The sequence below is a fragment of the Prionailurus viverrinus genome, chromosome D4 (genome assembly GCF_022837055.1).
Source record: "Prionailurus viverrinus isolate Anna chromosome D4, UM_Priviv_1.0, whole genome shotgun sequence".
NCBI lineage: Eukaryota > Metazoa > Chordata > Mammalia > Carnivora > Felidae > Prionailurus > Prionailurus viverrinus.
The window spans coordinates 55,799,344-55,817,795 of record NC_062573.1 but is presented as its reverse complement, the minus strand read 5'-3'; the positions used below and the strand labels follow the sequence as shown (position 1 = coordinate 55,817,795).

At 39.1% G+C, this 18,452-nt stretch overlaps 1 protein-coding gene across 1 annotated transcript in view; it reads right to left on the bottom strand.

The window, feature by feature from the left end:
* GLDC (glycine decarboxylase) overlaps window positions 1-18,452 on the bottom strand; it is a 98,393-nt gene that overhangs the window by 52,398 nt on the left and 27,543 nt on the right. Inside the window, exons 4-8 of the mRNA XM_047831420.1 lie at window positions 14,392-14,556; window positions 9,016-9,093; window positions 7,187-7,334; window positions 6,667-6,863; window positions 4,745-4,841 (exon numbers count right to left, since the gene is read on the bottom strand). Of these exons, the coding sequence (XP_047687376.1) occupies window positions 4,745-4,841; window positions 6,667-6,863; window positions 7,187-7,334; window positions 9,016-9,093; window positions 14,392-14,556 (685 nt within the window). The remainder of the gene's footprint in view (window positions 1-4,744; window positions 4,842-6,666; window positions 6,864-7,186; window positions 7,335-9,015; window positions 9,094-14,391; window positions 14,557-18,452) is intronic.

The window sequence follows — 18,452 nt, the reverse complement described above, 5'->3', positions numbered from 1 at the left end:
CCTTGGCCGCAGCAACTTCTTACTTGATATGTCTCCAGAGGCAAGGGAAATAAAAGCAAAAATGAACCATTGAGACATCATCAAGATAAAAACCTTTTGCAAGGTGAAGGAAACAATCCTCAAAACTAAAAGGCAAATGACAGAATGGAAGAATATATTTGCAAATGACATATCAGATAAAGGGTTAGTATCCAAAATCCATAAAGAACTTATCAAACTCAACACCCAAAAAACAAATAACGCAGTGAAGAAATGGGCAAAAGACATGAATAGACACTTATCCAAAGAAGACATCCAGATGGCAAACAGACACATGAAAAAATATTCAATATCACTCAGCATCAGGGAAATACAAATCAAAACCACAGTGAGATACCACCTTATACCAGTCAGAGTGGCTAAAATGAACAACTCAGGCAACAACAGATGTCGGTAAGGGTGCAGAGAAAGAAGAACCCTTTTTCACTGCTGATGGAAATGTAAACTGGTGCAGCCACTCTGGAAAACAGATGGAGGTTCCTCAAAAAATTAAAAATAGAACTACCCTATGACCCAGAAATTACACTACTAGGTATTCATCCAAAGGATACAGGTGTGCTGTTATGAAGGGGCACATGCACACCAATGTTTATAACAGTACTATCGACAAAAGCCAAAGTGTGGAAAGAGCCCAAATGTCCATCAAAGATGTGGTGTGTGTGTGTGTGTGTGTGTGTGTGTGTGTATTATTACTTGGCAATCAGAAAGAATGAAATCTTGCCATTTGGAACTACATGGATGGAACTAGAGTGTATTATGCTAAGTGAAATTAGTCGGTCAGAGAAAGACAAATATCATATGCTTTCACTCATATGTGTAATTTAAGATACAAAACAGTTGAACATAAGAGAAGGGAAGCAAAACTAGTAAAATAAACAGCGGGACAAAACGTAAGAGACTCTTAAATATAGAAAACAGAGGGTTGCTGGAGGGGTTATAGGTGGGGGAATTGGCTAAATGGGCAAGGGTCATAAAGATGACACTTGTTGGGATGAGCACTGGGTATTATACATAGGGGATTAATCACTGGAAACTATTCCTGAAATCATTATTGCACTATATGCTAACTTACTTGGATGCAAATTTAATAAATAAATAAATAAATAAATAATAGAGATGCTCAAAATCATTAGTTATAAGGGAAATTCATATGAAATCCACATGAGATATCACTTCACAGTCACTAAGATGGCTATAACCAGAAAGGCAGTAACAAGCATTGGTGAAAACATGAAGAATTTAGAACCCATATACACTAGTGAAAGTGATGTAAAATGATGCAGCCACTTTGGAAAAGTTCAGTGTAGATTTATAATATGGCCCAGTAATTCTACTCCTCAGTATGTGCCTAAGAGAACTGAAAACATGACCCCACAAAATCTTGTACATCAATGTGCATAACCACTTTAGTCAAAATAGAATAAAGTGAAAACAACCCAAATATCCATCAGTTGATGAATGGATAAACAAAATGTGGTATGTCCATACAATGAGATATTATTCAGCCATAAAAAAATGAAGTACTGATTCATACTAGAATATATATGAAACTTGAAATCATTATGCTAAGTGAAAGAAGCTAGGCACAAATGGCCACTTATTGTATAATCCCACTTATATGAAATGTCCAGAATGCAAAGACAGAAAGTAGATTAGTGGTTCTCAAGGGCTGCAGGGAAGATAAAAGGATGGAGAACAACAATCACTTCATGGGAACGTTTCATTTTGGGATGATGAAATGTTTAGAAATGAATGCCAGTGATGGTTGCACAACTTTATAAAAATTCTGAAAATCATTGAATTGTATACTTTATTTTTTGAAAAAATTTTAATGTTTATTTCAAGAGAGAGAAAGACAGAGCATAAGCAAGGGAGGGGCAGAGAGAAAGGGAGACACAGAATCTGAAGGAGGCTCCAGGCTCTGAGCTGTCAGACCAGAGCCTGACACGGGGCTCAAACCCATGGACTGTGTGATTATGACTCGAGCTGAAGTCAGACGCTTAACCCATTGAGTCACCCAGGTGCCCCAGAACTGTATACTTTAAAAGAGCAAATTTTGGGGCACCTGGGTGGCTCAGTCGATTGAGTATCTGACTTCGGCTCAGGTCATGATCTCATGGTCTGTACTGGCAGCTCAGAGCCTGGAGCCTGCTTCTGATTCTGTGTAGCCCTTTCACTCTGTTCCTCCCTGCTTGCACTCTGTCTCTCTCTCAGAAATAAATAAACATTAAAAAAAATTTTTTTAAGGGCAAATTTTATGGAAAGGTATACCTCAGTGAAAGAGCTGATGAAATGTAAATTATATCTGAACACACCTGAGTTTAGATAAAAGTTAATGAAAAAATGGCTTGTGGTGGTAAAACCTAAGACGTAAGAAAACACAAAGAACATGATGCAAATTCAGAGATCTGTGAAATATCACAAGATACAGAAGAATTTTTAAAAACAATTTAGTAACACACTTTCAGAGATTAAAGGAAAAAAAAAATCTCTGTACCACCAACATTGCAAAGCAAGGACAAGTACAGTGTGGAGCCTGTCATACTCAAGAGGAAAAGGGGCAGCCTGAGAACACGATGCAGTTGCTTTAAGAAGCAGAGGCTGGGGCACCTAGATGACTCAGTCAGTTAAGTGTCTGTCTCGTGATTTCGGCTCAGGTCATGACATGATCTCATGGTTTGTGGAATCAAATCCCGCATGGGGTTCCATACTGTCAGTTTGGAACTTGCTTGGGATTCTCTCTCTCCCTTTTTCTCTGCCCCTCCCCTCCTCTCCCCTGCTCTCTCTCTCTCTCTCTCTCTCTCTCTCTCAAAATAAATAAGTAAACATTAAAAAAAAATCAGAAGGCTGGAGAAAATCAGAAGACAGAGAGCTCAAGGAGCATTTCCAAAGATACATCATCTCCTAACAAAAAAGAATAATTGCATCTTTATAGAGAATGACACTGGAGTTATGGGCAACTGCTTCATACAACCAATTATGAAAAGAAACTCATGAAATGGAATAGACAATGCATAGCTGGAAGTTCTCCAGAATAAGAAAATTAAAATCAGAGAAGACAGAGTTGGGCTATCTCCAGGGAAAATATGACTTTAATAATTGCTGAAAAAGATAGAGACCTTTGTTCAGCCCAAGTTCACCTGTAAAATTAATTCCAAACATTGAAGCAGAAAACCCCTTGGGGTGCCTGGGTGGCTCAGTCGGTTGACTATCCGACTTTGGCTCAGGTCATGATCTCACAGTATGTGGGTTCGAGCCCCTCATAAGGCTCTGTGATGACAGCTTGTTCAGAGCATACAGCCTGCTTCAGATTCTGTGTCTCCTTCTCTCTGTGTCTCCTTCTCTCTGTCTCCCCCTCCCCTGCTCATGCTCTGTCTCTCTCTGTCCCTCAAAAATAAATAAATGTAAAAAAAAATTTTTTTTCTAAAGAAAACCCCTTAATTCACTTATAATCAGACTGGCATTTTTTTGGAAGAACATGGGCAGAAAGGGCAAGACAGGAGCAGTCAGCTGCAGAGGACAGAGAAATATTTAAGCAGATAATTCAACAAATGAAGGGTAAGCTACAGAAAGTAACAGCATCGTATAAAGTTCAACTTGCTATCAACAGAGGAAAAGTTTGTGACAGCTAGCTCCATCCTAAGGTAATAGAAGAGCTCTTACCTGAAAAGAAATAGCCACCTTTTTTTTTAAATGTATTTATTTAGAAAGACAGAGAGAGAAAGAGACAGAGAGCAAGCAAGGGAGGGGAAGGAGGTGCATGGAGAATCCTAAGCTGGCTCTATATTGTCAATGCAGAGCCTGATGCAGAGCTCAAATTCATGAACAGTGAGATCATGACCTAAGTTGAAATCAAGAGTCAGATGCTTAACCAACTGAACCACCCAGGTGCCCTGAAGCAGCCACCTTCTTGAGGCAACAAATACAGGAAAACCTACTGAGGAAAGTATTCCAAAGACCAATAGCTATAGAACCAACTTTAATAATACCTTATCATCTACTGACCCTGGAAAGGGTTTCTAAAACCTGGTGGTGGTGCTTTGAGCCAATGCCTTGAGAGAAAAAACTACTGTACTGTCCAATGAGGTATGGGTGAGATCTCTTTCTCTGACCCTGAATGGAGAACATGGACCTAGAATGGATTGGATGCTCAGGAACCATCTTCTACCTAAGCCTAGAAATTGGCTGGGTCTCAAACACTGCTCCCTCTGACCTGAGTCCTGGGCAACTTCCAGGCTCATCAGGAACTTGCGAAGCTCCTCCTCTTTTATTCCATCCATTTCAAGAATGATTTTCATGAGCCCACAGTAAGAATACCCCAAGACCACCACCAACTGGTCAGTCTGTACCATCCCCTCAAGCACAGTCACCTCAAACACTCTCACTTTGCTTCCTCACCACATTCCTGGAGGGCTTCCATTTTAGCCCTAAGACAAGGTGCCCAATAGCCACCCATAATGGACCTGCCTATGGCCAAGATTACTAGAGACACTGAAGTATAAAGTTTGTACATGGACAGAGCTCTAGGTAAATACATCGTATTTTGGTTCTGACAAGATCACAAGGCTTCTCTACCAATAAGATCTCTCCATTTCTGGTGTGCACACTGGTCAGCAGGTGGTGAAGGAAAATTAAGTGAATGAATGAGCAGCTCATGTCTACAGATTATAAGGCATTCAGTGGGAAGGAGAGTCATGTGATCTACCTGAGCTGTACAAATGTTGCTAGTAGCTTTGTCTCTCCGGATGTGTTGTTCCCTGGTTTGAAGAGCAAGACGATACACTTCTTTCCCAGTGGCATCTCTGGGCAGAGAATAAAACATCTAGTTAGCAAAGATAATCACTACACCAAGGGTAGTCATAAATAGACCTGCTTCTTTCCTTCCCAGCTTGAAGGGAACCCAGCGAATTTATTCGGCTGCAAGGCCATAAGGAAATAATTACCAAGCCGTCCACTTCTAAATAGGACTACTAATTTTTAGTATGTACTTTGAGGGAGGGACCAAGGTATACACAATAAAGCTAGGAACCTTGAATGGAAACTTCCCAGGAATTACCCAGGCTAATATAATGATGGTGAATGTGGACTGAATTTAAAATTAAATTTAATGAAAAAAAATTAAATTTAATGAGAATTAAAGTTGACTATGAGCTTCTTGGCACACACAGGAAAAGGGGAAATATCTCACAAAGGAATTAATTTCTTCACTGGAAATCTAAAGTAACTATACAGCTATTAAGAAAAAGAATGTGCTGAATCACTAAATTGTACACCTGAAATTAATATTACACTGTATGTTAACTAAATGGAATTTAAATAAAAACTTAAAAAAAAGAATGTTAATAATCTTACCACCTATCTCTAAGAAAAATTTTCCTTCTTTCTGAATACAGTTAATAATTTGGATAACATGGAGCACCTGGGTGGCTTAGTCGGTTAAGGGACCTACTCATGATTTTGGCTTGGGTTGTGACCTCTTTTTCGGGAGATGAAGCCCCACAAGTAGGATTCCTTGCTGAGTGAAGAGTCTGCTTGGGATTGTCTGTCCCTCCCCTGCTCGCTCGCGTGCGCTCTCTCTCTCTCTCTCAAAATAAATACACATTAAAAGAAAAGTATTTGGATAAACACAAAGATTCAGCAGTCTTATCCTGTATTTCATCAAGCTCTGGGGTCCATTTTTCAGAAAGGTAAGTTCAATATAAAAATCAGCAGACAATAATTAATATATTAAACTTTTATTAATTAGAATAGTCTTTACCTCATCTCATCTGGTCAAGACACATCATTGAAAGAAACTAATGTAAGAATATTTGAAGACATTTATTTTTACACTGAAAAGCAAGGTGCCTCTTGCTATTATGTGATAATCCATGAGTATTTCAAAAATTCACATCATTCACTAATATAGACTATACACTTAGGTTAGTAAGTCCAACCTCTATGAAAGGTCTAGTCTAAAAGAGCATGCTAAATTTCCCCAGTAATGATCATGTCATTCATCTAAATTCTTAATCTGAGGAGTTTTATCAATGAATAGCACTTGGGAAGATACATTTGGAAATTACTAGCGGGGTGCCTGGGTGGCTCACTCAGTTGAGCGTCCAACTTCAGCTGAGGTCATGCATGATCTCACAGTTTGTGGGTTTAAGCCCCCAAGTCAGGCTCTGTGCTGACAGCTTGGAGCCTGAAGCCTGCTTCAGGATTCTGTGTCTCCCCCTCTCTCTCTGTCCCCCCCACCCCACCCCTGCTGGTGCTCTCTCTCTCTCTCTCAAAAATGAACAAATAAACATTTTTTAAAAATTACTAGAATAAACAAGTGGCAGGCCTCTAGGATCACATTATGTTCATGATAATCTCTCACTATACTTGTATTTTACATAACTGTGTAGCATGATAATGCTTTTGAGAATGAAACTGGTCAGATAAAAAACACACCTAGAATATCAAGTCTTTCAATGCTTTCAACAACCTAATTTAATTCACTTATATGCCTTCAATACAAATATGTTATAAATTATTATATACATGGCCCAGGTAAATTTAGAGAGAAATCAACAACTTTTGTGATAAGAAGGAACAAAGAAACTAATAGTAACAATAAAAGGGTAGAAACATGAGCTGCTTTACCTTGTTACCCCCACCATTCTCCCAGGCATCATCCTCACCAAACTTTCTCTGACAGCAAAAAAGGCTGCATGTGGTCCGCCATAGCCCAGTGGCACTCCAAATCTCTGTGAGCTACCTAGGGCAATGTCTACACCAAATTCTCCAGGTGGCCTCAAGATACACAGAGCTAAAAGGTCAGTAGCACAGCAGGCCAGGCTCTAAAGAGGAAACAAGAGAAAATGGACATGGTTGTTCCCTTCCCCTGAAAGAAGTGGGAGAGAAGCAAATTATCCCCAATATAAGCAGACAGACAGAGGGTTGTTTCATGCCATTTACTCATTGATTCACTAAAAAATATTTACGGAGTTTTTACTATGTACCAGGAATTAGTTGGTGAACAAAACAAATTTGAAGGCAGGCAGGAAGGAGACAGTTTTACCATTCCAAGTGATAAAAATATGGAAATTAAGACACATCCAAAAATCATAATACAAAGTTGGGACAGACCTACGTGGACCCCCACAAGGAGACAGCTGCCTACCCCCGTCTGATGGGCCCTCTCCACGAGCTCTGTGAAATCTTCCACCTTCCCCTCAGTGTCTGGGTACTGGAACAGCACTCCACTAACATCTTTTCCACTGAAGTCCATTTCATGGGGTAATTTCAGCTCAATGAGAACTCCATTGTATCTGGAAAGACAGAAGACAAAGAACAATCATGCTTTTGGTTTTCAAAAGGAAATGAAACTCCGTAAAATTTGTTTTCAGTGATAGAGAATTCATATTCTGTGTCCTTCCTCGTTGCCACCCCCCCCCCCAACTTCATCCAATACACACACACCCCCATCTCACACCTGACTGGTAACAATGCTTCATACCATCTCACATGCTGCCAACAGTCTGACTTCTGTTTCTCTCTTGTACCTTCCCTTACCATTCCCATTACCCCTTTCCTGCCAGAACCTTCTGAGAGGATCAGGAACATGGCTTCCTAGGACTAAAGAATCAATTCCTGCAATTACAGAGCTGTCTCACCAGGTCACCACCTTCACCCAGGATCAGTTTTAGATGAATGGAAAGCCATCAATTAAACAAAGAGAAAGACCTTCCTTAACCATCCAGTTCCAATCATATGTGAGAATACACCTTCTAAAGGGATGGTGGTATGGGGTTGGGGGAGATTGCCCAGCTCTTACAAGAAGAAAACAGGCGGCTCAGTGGTTTAAGTGTTCAGTTTCGGCTCAGGTCATGATCTCACAGTTTGTGAGTTCAATCCCCCCATCAGGCTCTTGCTGACAGCTCAGATTCTAAAGCCTGCTTTGGATTCTGTGTCTCCCTCTCTGTCTGCCCCACCCCACTCACACTGTCTCTCTCTCTCTCAAAAATAAACAAGCATTTAAAAAACACAAAAGGGGCACCTGGGTGGCTCAGTCGGTTAAGCGTCCGACTTCGGCTCAGATCATGACCTCACGGTTTATGAGTTTGAGCCCCGCATTGGGGTCTGTGCTGACAGCTCAGAGCCTGGAGCCTGCTTCAGATTCTGTGTCTCCCTCTCTCTCTGCCCCTCCCATGTTAATGCTCTGTCTCTCTCTCTCAATAATAAATGTTAAAAAAAATTTTTTTTAGACACAAAAAAACAAGAAGAAAGCAAATAAACACACTGGCAAGTGATAGTTGTGCTGTTTATCTGATTGCAGCACTAAACAAATACAGTACACTTGCTTTAATCTATATCATACCACATCTAGGTTTAAGTGGATTCTGTATAAACTATGTTTGCAAGAATACACACAAAACCCTAATTGTGGGAGAGTTCCATTTTCTCCCTCTGCTTTGCAAACTCTGAAACATTGCTGAAATTATTTTAATCTTTTAATTTTATTTTTACAAAAAGGAAACAAATAGCATGGTTACTCAATATAGAGCAGAGGTGGGGCACCTGGGTGGCTCAGTTGGTAAGCGTCCAACTTCAGCTCAGGTCATGATCTCACAGTTCATGAGTTCGAGCCCCTCTCAGGCTTTGTGCTGACAGCTCAGAGCCTGGAGCCTTCTTTGGATTCTGTGTCTCCCTCTATCTCTCTGCCCCTCCCTTACTTGTACTCTGCCTCTCTCTCAAAAATAAATAAAACATTAAAAATTTTTAAAAATAAATAAATAAAGCAGAGCCAACTAAAGTCACTCATGTGTTCTCTCAGTTCTGACACATTTTTCTTACCAGCAAGATCTCAGGAAGAAAGTGGGAAAGAAAGTAAAATTCAACAACCGCAATTTAAACCAGGTTCGCTTCCAATCAGTTTGGAAGTAAGAAAAGAAACAACAGAGATGAGCATGATGCTATCCCTGAGTTCAAAAAATGAGTGAAATTAATTACTTAGCTCGAGTCTGGACCACAGCTATTGTCTGTGGGTGGCAACGGGGGTCAACCAAAAATTTCTTCCTCTTATTGTGTCTGTTGGAAAGAAAAATCACATTAAAAAATGCACATTAAAGAAATCAAAGTATCTTCTAAGAATGCAAAGCAAAGTTGGTACTTAGGGAATCTCTGAGCATGGTATAAAATATGAGGCATTAATTACAGTGGTTAGAATTCTACTGAAATCCAATTTGTGTTGTTAAAAAAAAAAAAAAAAAACAGTTACCAAATGGGAGTCACTTGTGCTAGGCCCATGTCACCAAACTGAGGCTTAATACATACCTGATTACAACCTTCCCTAGTTAATATAATCTTAACTAGTCAGTCTAGAATTTCCTGATAAGCACCAAAGAGGTAATTCACCTAATAAAACACTTTTTGTCTCCCAAAGGAAAGTGACCTTGCTCTAAATAATCCCTGTTTTGTTTCTTTAGGACTTCCTTCACCTACCTTTAAAAACCTTTCCCTTTCAAACTGGACAGAAACATGTAAAAGGATGAAACTGGACCATTTTCTTATACCATACATAAAAATCTATTCGAAATGGAGGAAAGGCCTAAATGTGAGACAGGAAACCATCAAAATCCTAGACGAGAGTATGGGCAGTAACCTCTTTGACATCAGCCATAGCAACTTCTTACTAAATGGATTTCCTGAGGTAAGGAAAACAAAAGCAAAAATGAACTATTGGGCCCTCATCAAGATAGAAAGCTCTACACAGCAAAGGACAAAATCAACAAAACTAAAAGGCAACCAATGGAATGGGAGAAGATATTTGCAAATGACATATCTGATAAAGTGTTAGTATTCAAAATCTATAAAGAACTTACCAAACTCAAAACCCACAAGACAAATAATCCAGTGAAGAAATGGGCAGAAGACATGAATAGACACTTTTCAAAAGACATCCAGATGGCTAACAGACACATGAAAAGATGCTCAACATCACTCATCGTCAGACAAATACAAAATAAAACCACAATGAGATACCACCTCCCACCTATCAGAATGGCTAGAATTAACAACACAGGAAAGAACAGATGTTGGTGTGGACACAGAGAAAGGGGGACCCTCTTACACCATTGGTGGGAATGCAAATTGATGCAGCCACTCCGGAAAACAGTATGAGTTTCCTCAAAATGTTAAAAATAGAACTACCCTATGATCCAGCAACTGCACTACTAGATATTTACCCAAAGGATACAAAAATACAGATTCAAGAGGATACATGCACCCCAATGTTTATAGCAGCATTATCAACAATAGCCAAATTGTGGAAGAGACCAAATGTCCATTGACTGATGAATGGATAGTGATACACACATGCACACACGGGCAGGCACACACACACACACACACACACACACACACACACACACATACACACACACACACACGAGCATGCACAATGGAATATTACTTGGCCATCAAAAAGAATGAAATGTTGTCATTTACAACAATGTGGATAGAGCTAGAGAGTATTATGCTAAGTGAAATAAGTCACTAGGAGAAAGATAAATACCATATAATATTACTCATATGTGGACTTTAAGAAACAAAACAAATGAACATAGAGGGGGGAAAAGGAGGAAAATCAGGAAACAGACTCCTAACTATAGAAAACAAACTGAGGGCTGCTGGAAGGGAGGTGGGCAGGGGGATGGGTTAAATAGGTGATTGATACTTAAGAGGGCACTTGTTGTGATGGGCCCTGGGTGTTGTATAACTGTTGAATCACTAAATCCTACACCTTAAACAAATATTACACTGTACATAAACTAACTGGAATTTAAATAAAAACCTGAAAAAAGAAAATTAAATTATTGAGGTGGGGGGTGGGGGAGAAACCTTTCCCTTTCTGTAGCCCTTTGGTGCTCTGTTCTACTTTATTTATCTTTATTGAATAAACATCTTTAAATTTACTCAGTTGAATTGGGTTTTTTTTAACACCAATCTGATCCATTTAGCAAAATCAATCTTAAGTTGGTTTAAATTTTGAAAAATATGCTAGGAGTTAAGAGAAATAAAAACAGGGTAGCAATTGGGTGCAAGTTGAAATAAAAAACTGTTTTCTTTTTTCTTTTTTTTCTTAAAAAATTTTTTTTTTAATTTTCACTTATGTTTGAGAGAGAGACGCACACAAAGCATGAGAAGGGAGGAGTAAAGAGAGGGAGACACAGAATCTGAAGCAAGCTCCAGGCTCTATGATATGGGGCTCGAACCCATGAGGCATTAAGTCATGACCTGAGCCAAAGTTGGGACGTTTAACCGACTCAGCCACCCAGGTGCCCCAAAACTAACTCTTGAAATAAAAACATCTGAGAATTTTACTGCCAAAGAAGCATTTAGAGATTATCTAAACCAAATGTCCTCATTTAGCAGAGATGAAAAGGACTGAGTTAAGTTGTGACATGTACAGCACCACACAGCTCCTAAAGGACCCAAATCCTGGGAGTTTTCTAACAATTCATGATTTCAGGAAATCAGACTGATAGGGATTGTTAAAAAGAAAACCATAGGCCCAAAATGGTATTTCTCGGGCCAAGCCCAGTCACCAAACCAAGGCTTAATTACTAACCTAATTGCAGTTTCAACCTCCTCTAGAAATTTAGTCTTAACCTGTGAATCAGGAATTTTCAGATAAGTGCAAAGGTGATCTGTCACAGGGGTGTTCTCCATCCACCAGAGGCTAGATGAGGTCATCTGCAAATAATAAGACCCCCTTACCTCCTCCCTAAAGGGAAGGTGATCTTGCCTGGATTCTTTACTTTTACTTATCATTTTCTTGCCCTACCCTGCTTTCCATAAAAAACAAAAACCTTCTTGTACAACTCCTCAGGGAGCCTTTCTACCCTTTAGATGGAACATTGCCCCATTTATGAATTGTTTAATAAAGGCAATTAGATCTTCAAATATGCCCAGTTGAATTTGGTTTTTAAAACAGGATACATAACAGTTCATGTATCATGAGCACATCTGGGTGAAAAAGGTGGGAAGCGCATATATATTGTGCTTTTCATTTAATTTCCCAGAAAGGTACACAATGACCAGTTAACAACAGTTTTCTCAATGGAACAGGACTGCGAAACAGCAGGTTTCACTTCATTATATTTTCTACTGTTTGCATATTATTTCCACTCTTAACAGGTATTTTTATAATAAGCATAAGTTAATAGAAGAATAAGTAGAGTTGGGGAAATACAAAAGTGATTAATTACCCAAAGCACAATGCTCTTCACAGTGTGAATCTAAGTAAATCGAGAGAAGAGCCATCTGAGCCTAAATGACCTGAGATGGAAACAAAAAAAACTGCTATTTTAAAGAACATTTTCCTGAAGACAAAAAGCACAAGGCTGCTACTCAAGGGTATAATTAAATGCAGGCCCGAAGGTATGAGACTGAAGAGAGAGGAAGCAAATCAAGCATTTACAGAGTAGTAGGTCATTAACTCAAATCAGTTCAGGACAGAACCCCTGAACCATCAACCAGAAAGACCTCAGCTTCTCCAAGTGTGAAATGGAAGCCCTTACCTAGAAATAGAGTCAGGGAGGAAAATGAAAAGGCAGCACAAATGTGGATGAGGAAGACAAAAATATGAGAAGCTGAGAATAGAGAGGTATTCCTTTTTGGCTGTCCTCCCAGGGTAAGGAGGAAGAGCCTGAGCCCACCCCTAGGGCTGCTTGGGAAGCAGAACAGCCTGCGGCGGAATATTTAGACATTTCCATACCTGGTAAGCGAGTTTGGAGTTCACTACTGCAATGTTACGATGTATAAGAAATACATATTTGGTCATTCAGAATTGAGTTGAATTCTTGGACACCTGCCTCTGTCCAAGAATCGTTTGTTGGTGTGGGGGAAACTTCCATGCACACAGAACCAATTTAACCATCCCTTAAGTCTGTGGAAGCCAAGAAAGAGACTTACATGAGCATTCAGGGCCAGAGGCACAAAACCTCACAGACACACCAGTGAATGTGGGCAGATTTCCCCACCAGATGACATCTACATGAGAATTCTACCAGTAAGGTAAGCTCAAATGTACTCACAAGGCAAGAAGCAAAGGAAGGTGGAAACTGGAGAGCAATTGTTAAGTATATACCATGACCCGGCAATTCTACTTCTAGAAATGTGTCCTCAGGAAATAATCGGAATCTTTGACAAAATTGATTCTAAAGATGTAAAAAATAACAAGAACATTAGTAACTGTAAAAGATAGGGTTAAAATACGTGTGAAACAATAGAGGTGAGGTTACATAAATGATGGTATATCCATACAAGTGAGTACTATCATGTAGTCAATAAAAGCCATATCCTAAAAAGCTGACTAAAGAAATGGGGGGAACGTTCACCATATATTGTTAAATAGAAAAAGAAAGCAGGCTATAAAAATTATATACAGCCTAAAACAATATGCTTCATGAAAGAAGGTAATATTTATGTATTACAATACAGACTGCCAGTTCCTTTGTAATATCCATTCTCTCCTGAACCAATAATAGTAACAGAATCCCAATATGTAAGGGGGTAGCAATGTGCCCATCTAGTGAAAACCACATTTCTCCAGGCCACTTGTAGATAGATGTGCTCAATGAAGAGTAAAGTTGCTGAGTTGGGGCTTCCAAAAGTTGGGGCTTCTTTAAAGTGCAGCATTGGTGGTATAGTGGTGAGCAGAGCTGCCTTCCAAGACTCTTTAAAGAGGGCTTATTTAGCTAGCAGCACCCTTTACACTGCCCCTTTTCTTCTTTCTGGGTACAGAGGTCATGGTGAAAGCCCCAGCAGTCATTTTGTGACCATGAGGACCAAGACCTCACGCTGAAGATGGTACAGAGCAAGGAGCTTGATACTATCTCAGAATTGCTGTAACATCCCTGAACTTAACACTGTGTAAGAGGACAAATGTTTTTCTTCTGTAATGTAAAACAGTGAACAATAGTGGCTTTAAAAAGTAGCTTTTTTAGGGACACCTGGGTGGCTCAGTTGGTTAAGCATCCAACTCTTGGTTTCGGCTCAAGTCATGATCGCACAAGTCATGAGTTTGAGCCCCACATTAGGCTCTGAACTGAGAACACGGAGCCTTCTTGGGATTCTCTCTCCCACTCTCTGCCCTTTTCCTGCTCATGCTCTTCCTCAAAATACAAACTTTAATAAGGTAACAAGTGGCTTAAAAAGCTTTAAAAAGCCACAGTTTTATTTCAGATTTTGTTATGTCAGGTGACTAGTATAATGCTATGTGTGTCTGTGTGAGAGGGATGAGTCACTGGACACTGACAGGGCCAGCTTCACCAGCACAGCAGGTGAGACTGGAGGATGTCCCTTACCCTGTGGGTCTCTCACCTGTGGCACAGCTGCATCGCCTCAGCAGCTGCTGTAGCCTCATCCAGCAGGGATGCGTTGGCCATGTCCATGCCTGTGATGTCGCACACCATGGTCTGGTAGTTTAGTAAACTCTCCAGTCTCCCCTGAGACACCTCTGGCTGGTATGGAGTATATTGGCTGATCCTGTGAGAGACATAAGAGGCCATGTCCAAACTCTGACTCCACTATTGGGAAAAGCTCACAGAATGTCTTCATTTTGGAATTTAGTAACTGAAAATTAATTTTGCCCCTCTTGAGAATTGTGTATCAGTAAGCTTCCCTTTGACCTTTGTTGGTTTTTTTTTCTTTTTTCAATTTTTTTTATTTTTTAAAATTTACATCCAAATTAGTTAGCATATAGTGAATCGATTTCAGGAGTAGATTCCTTAATGCCCCTTACCCATTTAGCCCATCCCGCCTCCCACAACCCCTGCAGTCACCTTCAGTTTGCTCTCCATATTTATGAGTCTCTTCTGTTTTGTCCCACTCCCTGTTTTTATATTACTTTTGTTTCCCTTCCCTTATGTTCCTCTGTTTTGTCTCTTAAAGTCGTCATGAGTGAAGTCATGATTTTTGTCTTTCTCTGACTAATTTCACTTAGCATAATACCCTCCAGTTCCATCCACATAGTTGCAAATGACAAGACTTCATTCTTTTTGATTGCTGAGTAATACTCCATTGTATACCACAAGATGTATACCACATCTTCTTTATCCATTCATCCATTGATGGACATTTGGGCTCTTTCCATACTTTGGCTATTGTTGATAGTGCTGCTATAAACATGGGGGTGCATGTGTCCCTTGGAAACAGCACACTTGTATCCCATGGATAAATGCCTAGTAGCGCAAGTGCTGGGTCGTAGGGTAGTTCTATTTTTAGTTTTTTGAGGAACCTCCCTACGGTTTTCCAGAGTGGCTGCACCAGCTTTCATTCCCATTCCCTTTGACCTTTGTAAGGAAGCTCAGAGATAAGTCATATTAACAATATTATCTTTTGCTTGGGTACATTCAGTATTTACATTTCTATCTCTTTAAGTTATTTTTTAATCTTACATTTCTTTTTTTATTAATCTTACCTTTCTATTTTAATAACCTTTTCATATCTATGTCCAGTAAAACCTTGAATTGAGAGTAACTTGAGCAAACATTTCTAATAAATTTTAACTTGACAAATGAGCTATGTCATGATCACAACTGAGACAATGGTTCTTGAAATTCACTGATATGCAAGTGCTTTGGATTACAACCATGTTTCTGGAACCAAGGTTTTACTGTATTTTATTATAAGCTGGCTCTTAAAATCCACTTGAAGCTACCTATAGTAACATAAACAGAAGTTTTACTCCCTGTTATCTTTCTTCTAGCTAAAAGACTACCTCAATCACAGTTCACAATAGGAAAGCATCCAAGAATCTACTATTTAACACTCAAAACTTTTTGTTTAGGGGCACTTGCGTGGCTCAGTTGGTTAAGCACCTGGCTCTTGGTTTTGGCTTAGTTCTTGATCTCACAGTTTGTGAGTTTTAGCCCAGTGTCAGGCGGGCTTCTCATGGGGATTTTCTCTCCTCACTGTCTGCCTTTACCCCCCACCTTAAAGTGCATGTGCACACACATGCATGGACTTTCTAAAATAAATGCTAAAAAAAAAAAAAAAAAATTTTTCAAGGATATAAATGGTTAGAAAGCAGCATAGATGTAAGTTCCACCCTTATATCCTCCAGTTACTAGCCAAAAATGGTTTATTAGGTATTTGAGTTAACCCACTTAGTGCCTTCATCCTTTTTTTTTTTTTTCATTCCTTCATTCACTCATTCATCCATGTTATTACATGCCTACTAAGTGTCAAGAACCATATAATAAGTTCTGGTAAGCAAATAGATCCCTGATATCAAGGAAAACATATTGTAATGGGGAAAAAGTGATAATAAATGAAATTATTTCACCATGATAATATTTTAAAGAAACTAAAATAAGCTGATAAGATAGAGGGTAACTGAGAACGTGTGGTAGAGCTATCTTTTCACCAAGAATCTGTTCACTCTGACAACCACCAAAGTGGGATAGATTGGGGCCCACGCTCCCACATATGGTTGACATAACTCTATTTTTGTTCTTCCCAGCCAGGAAAGCATTAGGAAAAAAATTTAGGCTTTTTGTTTTGTTTTCACTTTTTCAAGCCTTATGCCTTTCTCTCCTCTTCTGGTAATCATGTACAGGATATTTCCATCCTTTTTCTTTTTTCTTTTTTGAAGGCTTTGAAAACAATACTTCTTATGTTGAGCAGAAGTGGGTGGGGGAACTTGCTTTACCAAGCAGTACAATGTCAAGACTTTGAAATAATTTTCCCAAAACTTTTATTGGTATAGCTGTGTATGTGTGTGTGTGTGTGTGTGTATACACGCACATGTGTGCGTGCATGTGCGCACAGCAGAGTACATTTTTGTTTCAGTTAACTCCTTGAACAGCCTGCCTTAGCAACTCGGTTTGCCAAATTCTAACTGGGTGGTGAACTGGAATGAATGAGGCACACAATACATGTTGTAGACAAGTAGAAAAGGAATTTGAGTAGAAATGGGGTCACACAAAAGGCATAGACAAGGAGCAATTGTGACCTCACATCAGATAAGACTTTCACACACAGCATTGCCTGCCACCACAAAGACACGCTTAGTATGCCTGGCTAACATGAAACTTTATTCAGAGTCATTATTTTACATATAGACAGACACACAAACTTGCATACACGCACACACGAGCGTACACACAGATTAGCTAGTCCATCTAATGAATGGGAGAGACCCAGTATATCCAATGACATATAATATACAATAGGAATACAGAGAGCAATGCTCCAAAGCACTGAAAGTTGAAAAATGAGGAACAAAATGAAGTGTCCACCGAAAAAGAATGATTGGACACTATACACACATAATACTATGCATTTACTAAAAATGATGGATAAAAGAGTATTTCCTGACATGGAGATGTTCCCAATATATTAATTTTAAAAGTACAATGTAAAATTCCTTGATCCCATTTTTATAAATTCATAAAAACAAGTAAACCAAAGTGTAAACTATAGTTTTCTCTGGGTGGTTTTTACTTCCTTTTTATTTTGTATTCTGAATATTAAAGACCTCTGCTACCATTTATTAATCACTTTATATATCAAGAATTTACAACCTTACACCTTTTCATTGTACAAAGTGAAAAACTCAGTCAACTGTCAAAAAAATAAAATCACTCATTATCCCAAAACTCCATTGTTATAATAGTTAACATTTACATACATTTCTTTTCTGTGTTTTTTCTTTTTCTCTTTTGTGACAGGCACACTCAACTATTATGCTGTCCATTTTTCTGTTGTGTTGTCTGTCTCTTGTTGATTTGTGACTTTTCTTTATAATTCTTTTTTCTCCAGCTTTATTGAGGTAATCAAAGCTGTATATATTTAAAGTATGCAATGTAATCATTTGATATATGTATACATTGTGAGATTACCAGTCAGTTAATTTACTCTCTTTTCTACATCATATATATGAGAGTAAATTAACTCATATATATACATATATGAGATATATATATATATGAGATATATATATTATATATATATATATATGTTATATATATATATGTTATATATATATATATGTTTATTTTCAGGGGCACCTGGGTGGCTCAGTTGGTTACGTGACCAACTTTGGCTCAGGTCATGATCTCACAGTTTGTGAGTTTGAGCCCCGCATCATCACACTCTGTGCTGACAGCCCAGACCCTAGAGCCTGCCTTGGACTCTATGTCTCCCTCTCTCTCTCTCTGCTCCTCCACTCACGCTGCCTCTCTCTCTCTCTCTCTCTCTCTCTCTCTCTCAGAAATGAATAAACATTTAAAAAAATAATAGCAAATTTTAATTTTCAAAGAGAGAGAGTACAAGCGACCAGGGAGGGGCAGAGTCCCAAGCAGACTCTACACTGTCAGGGCAGAGCCTGACATGGGGCTCAAGCCCACAAAACCGTGAGATCATGACCTGAGCTAAAA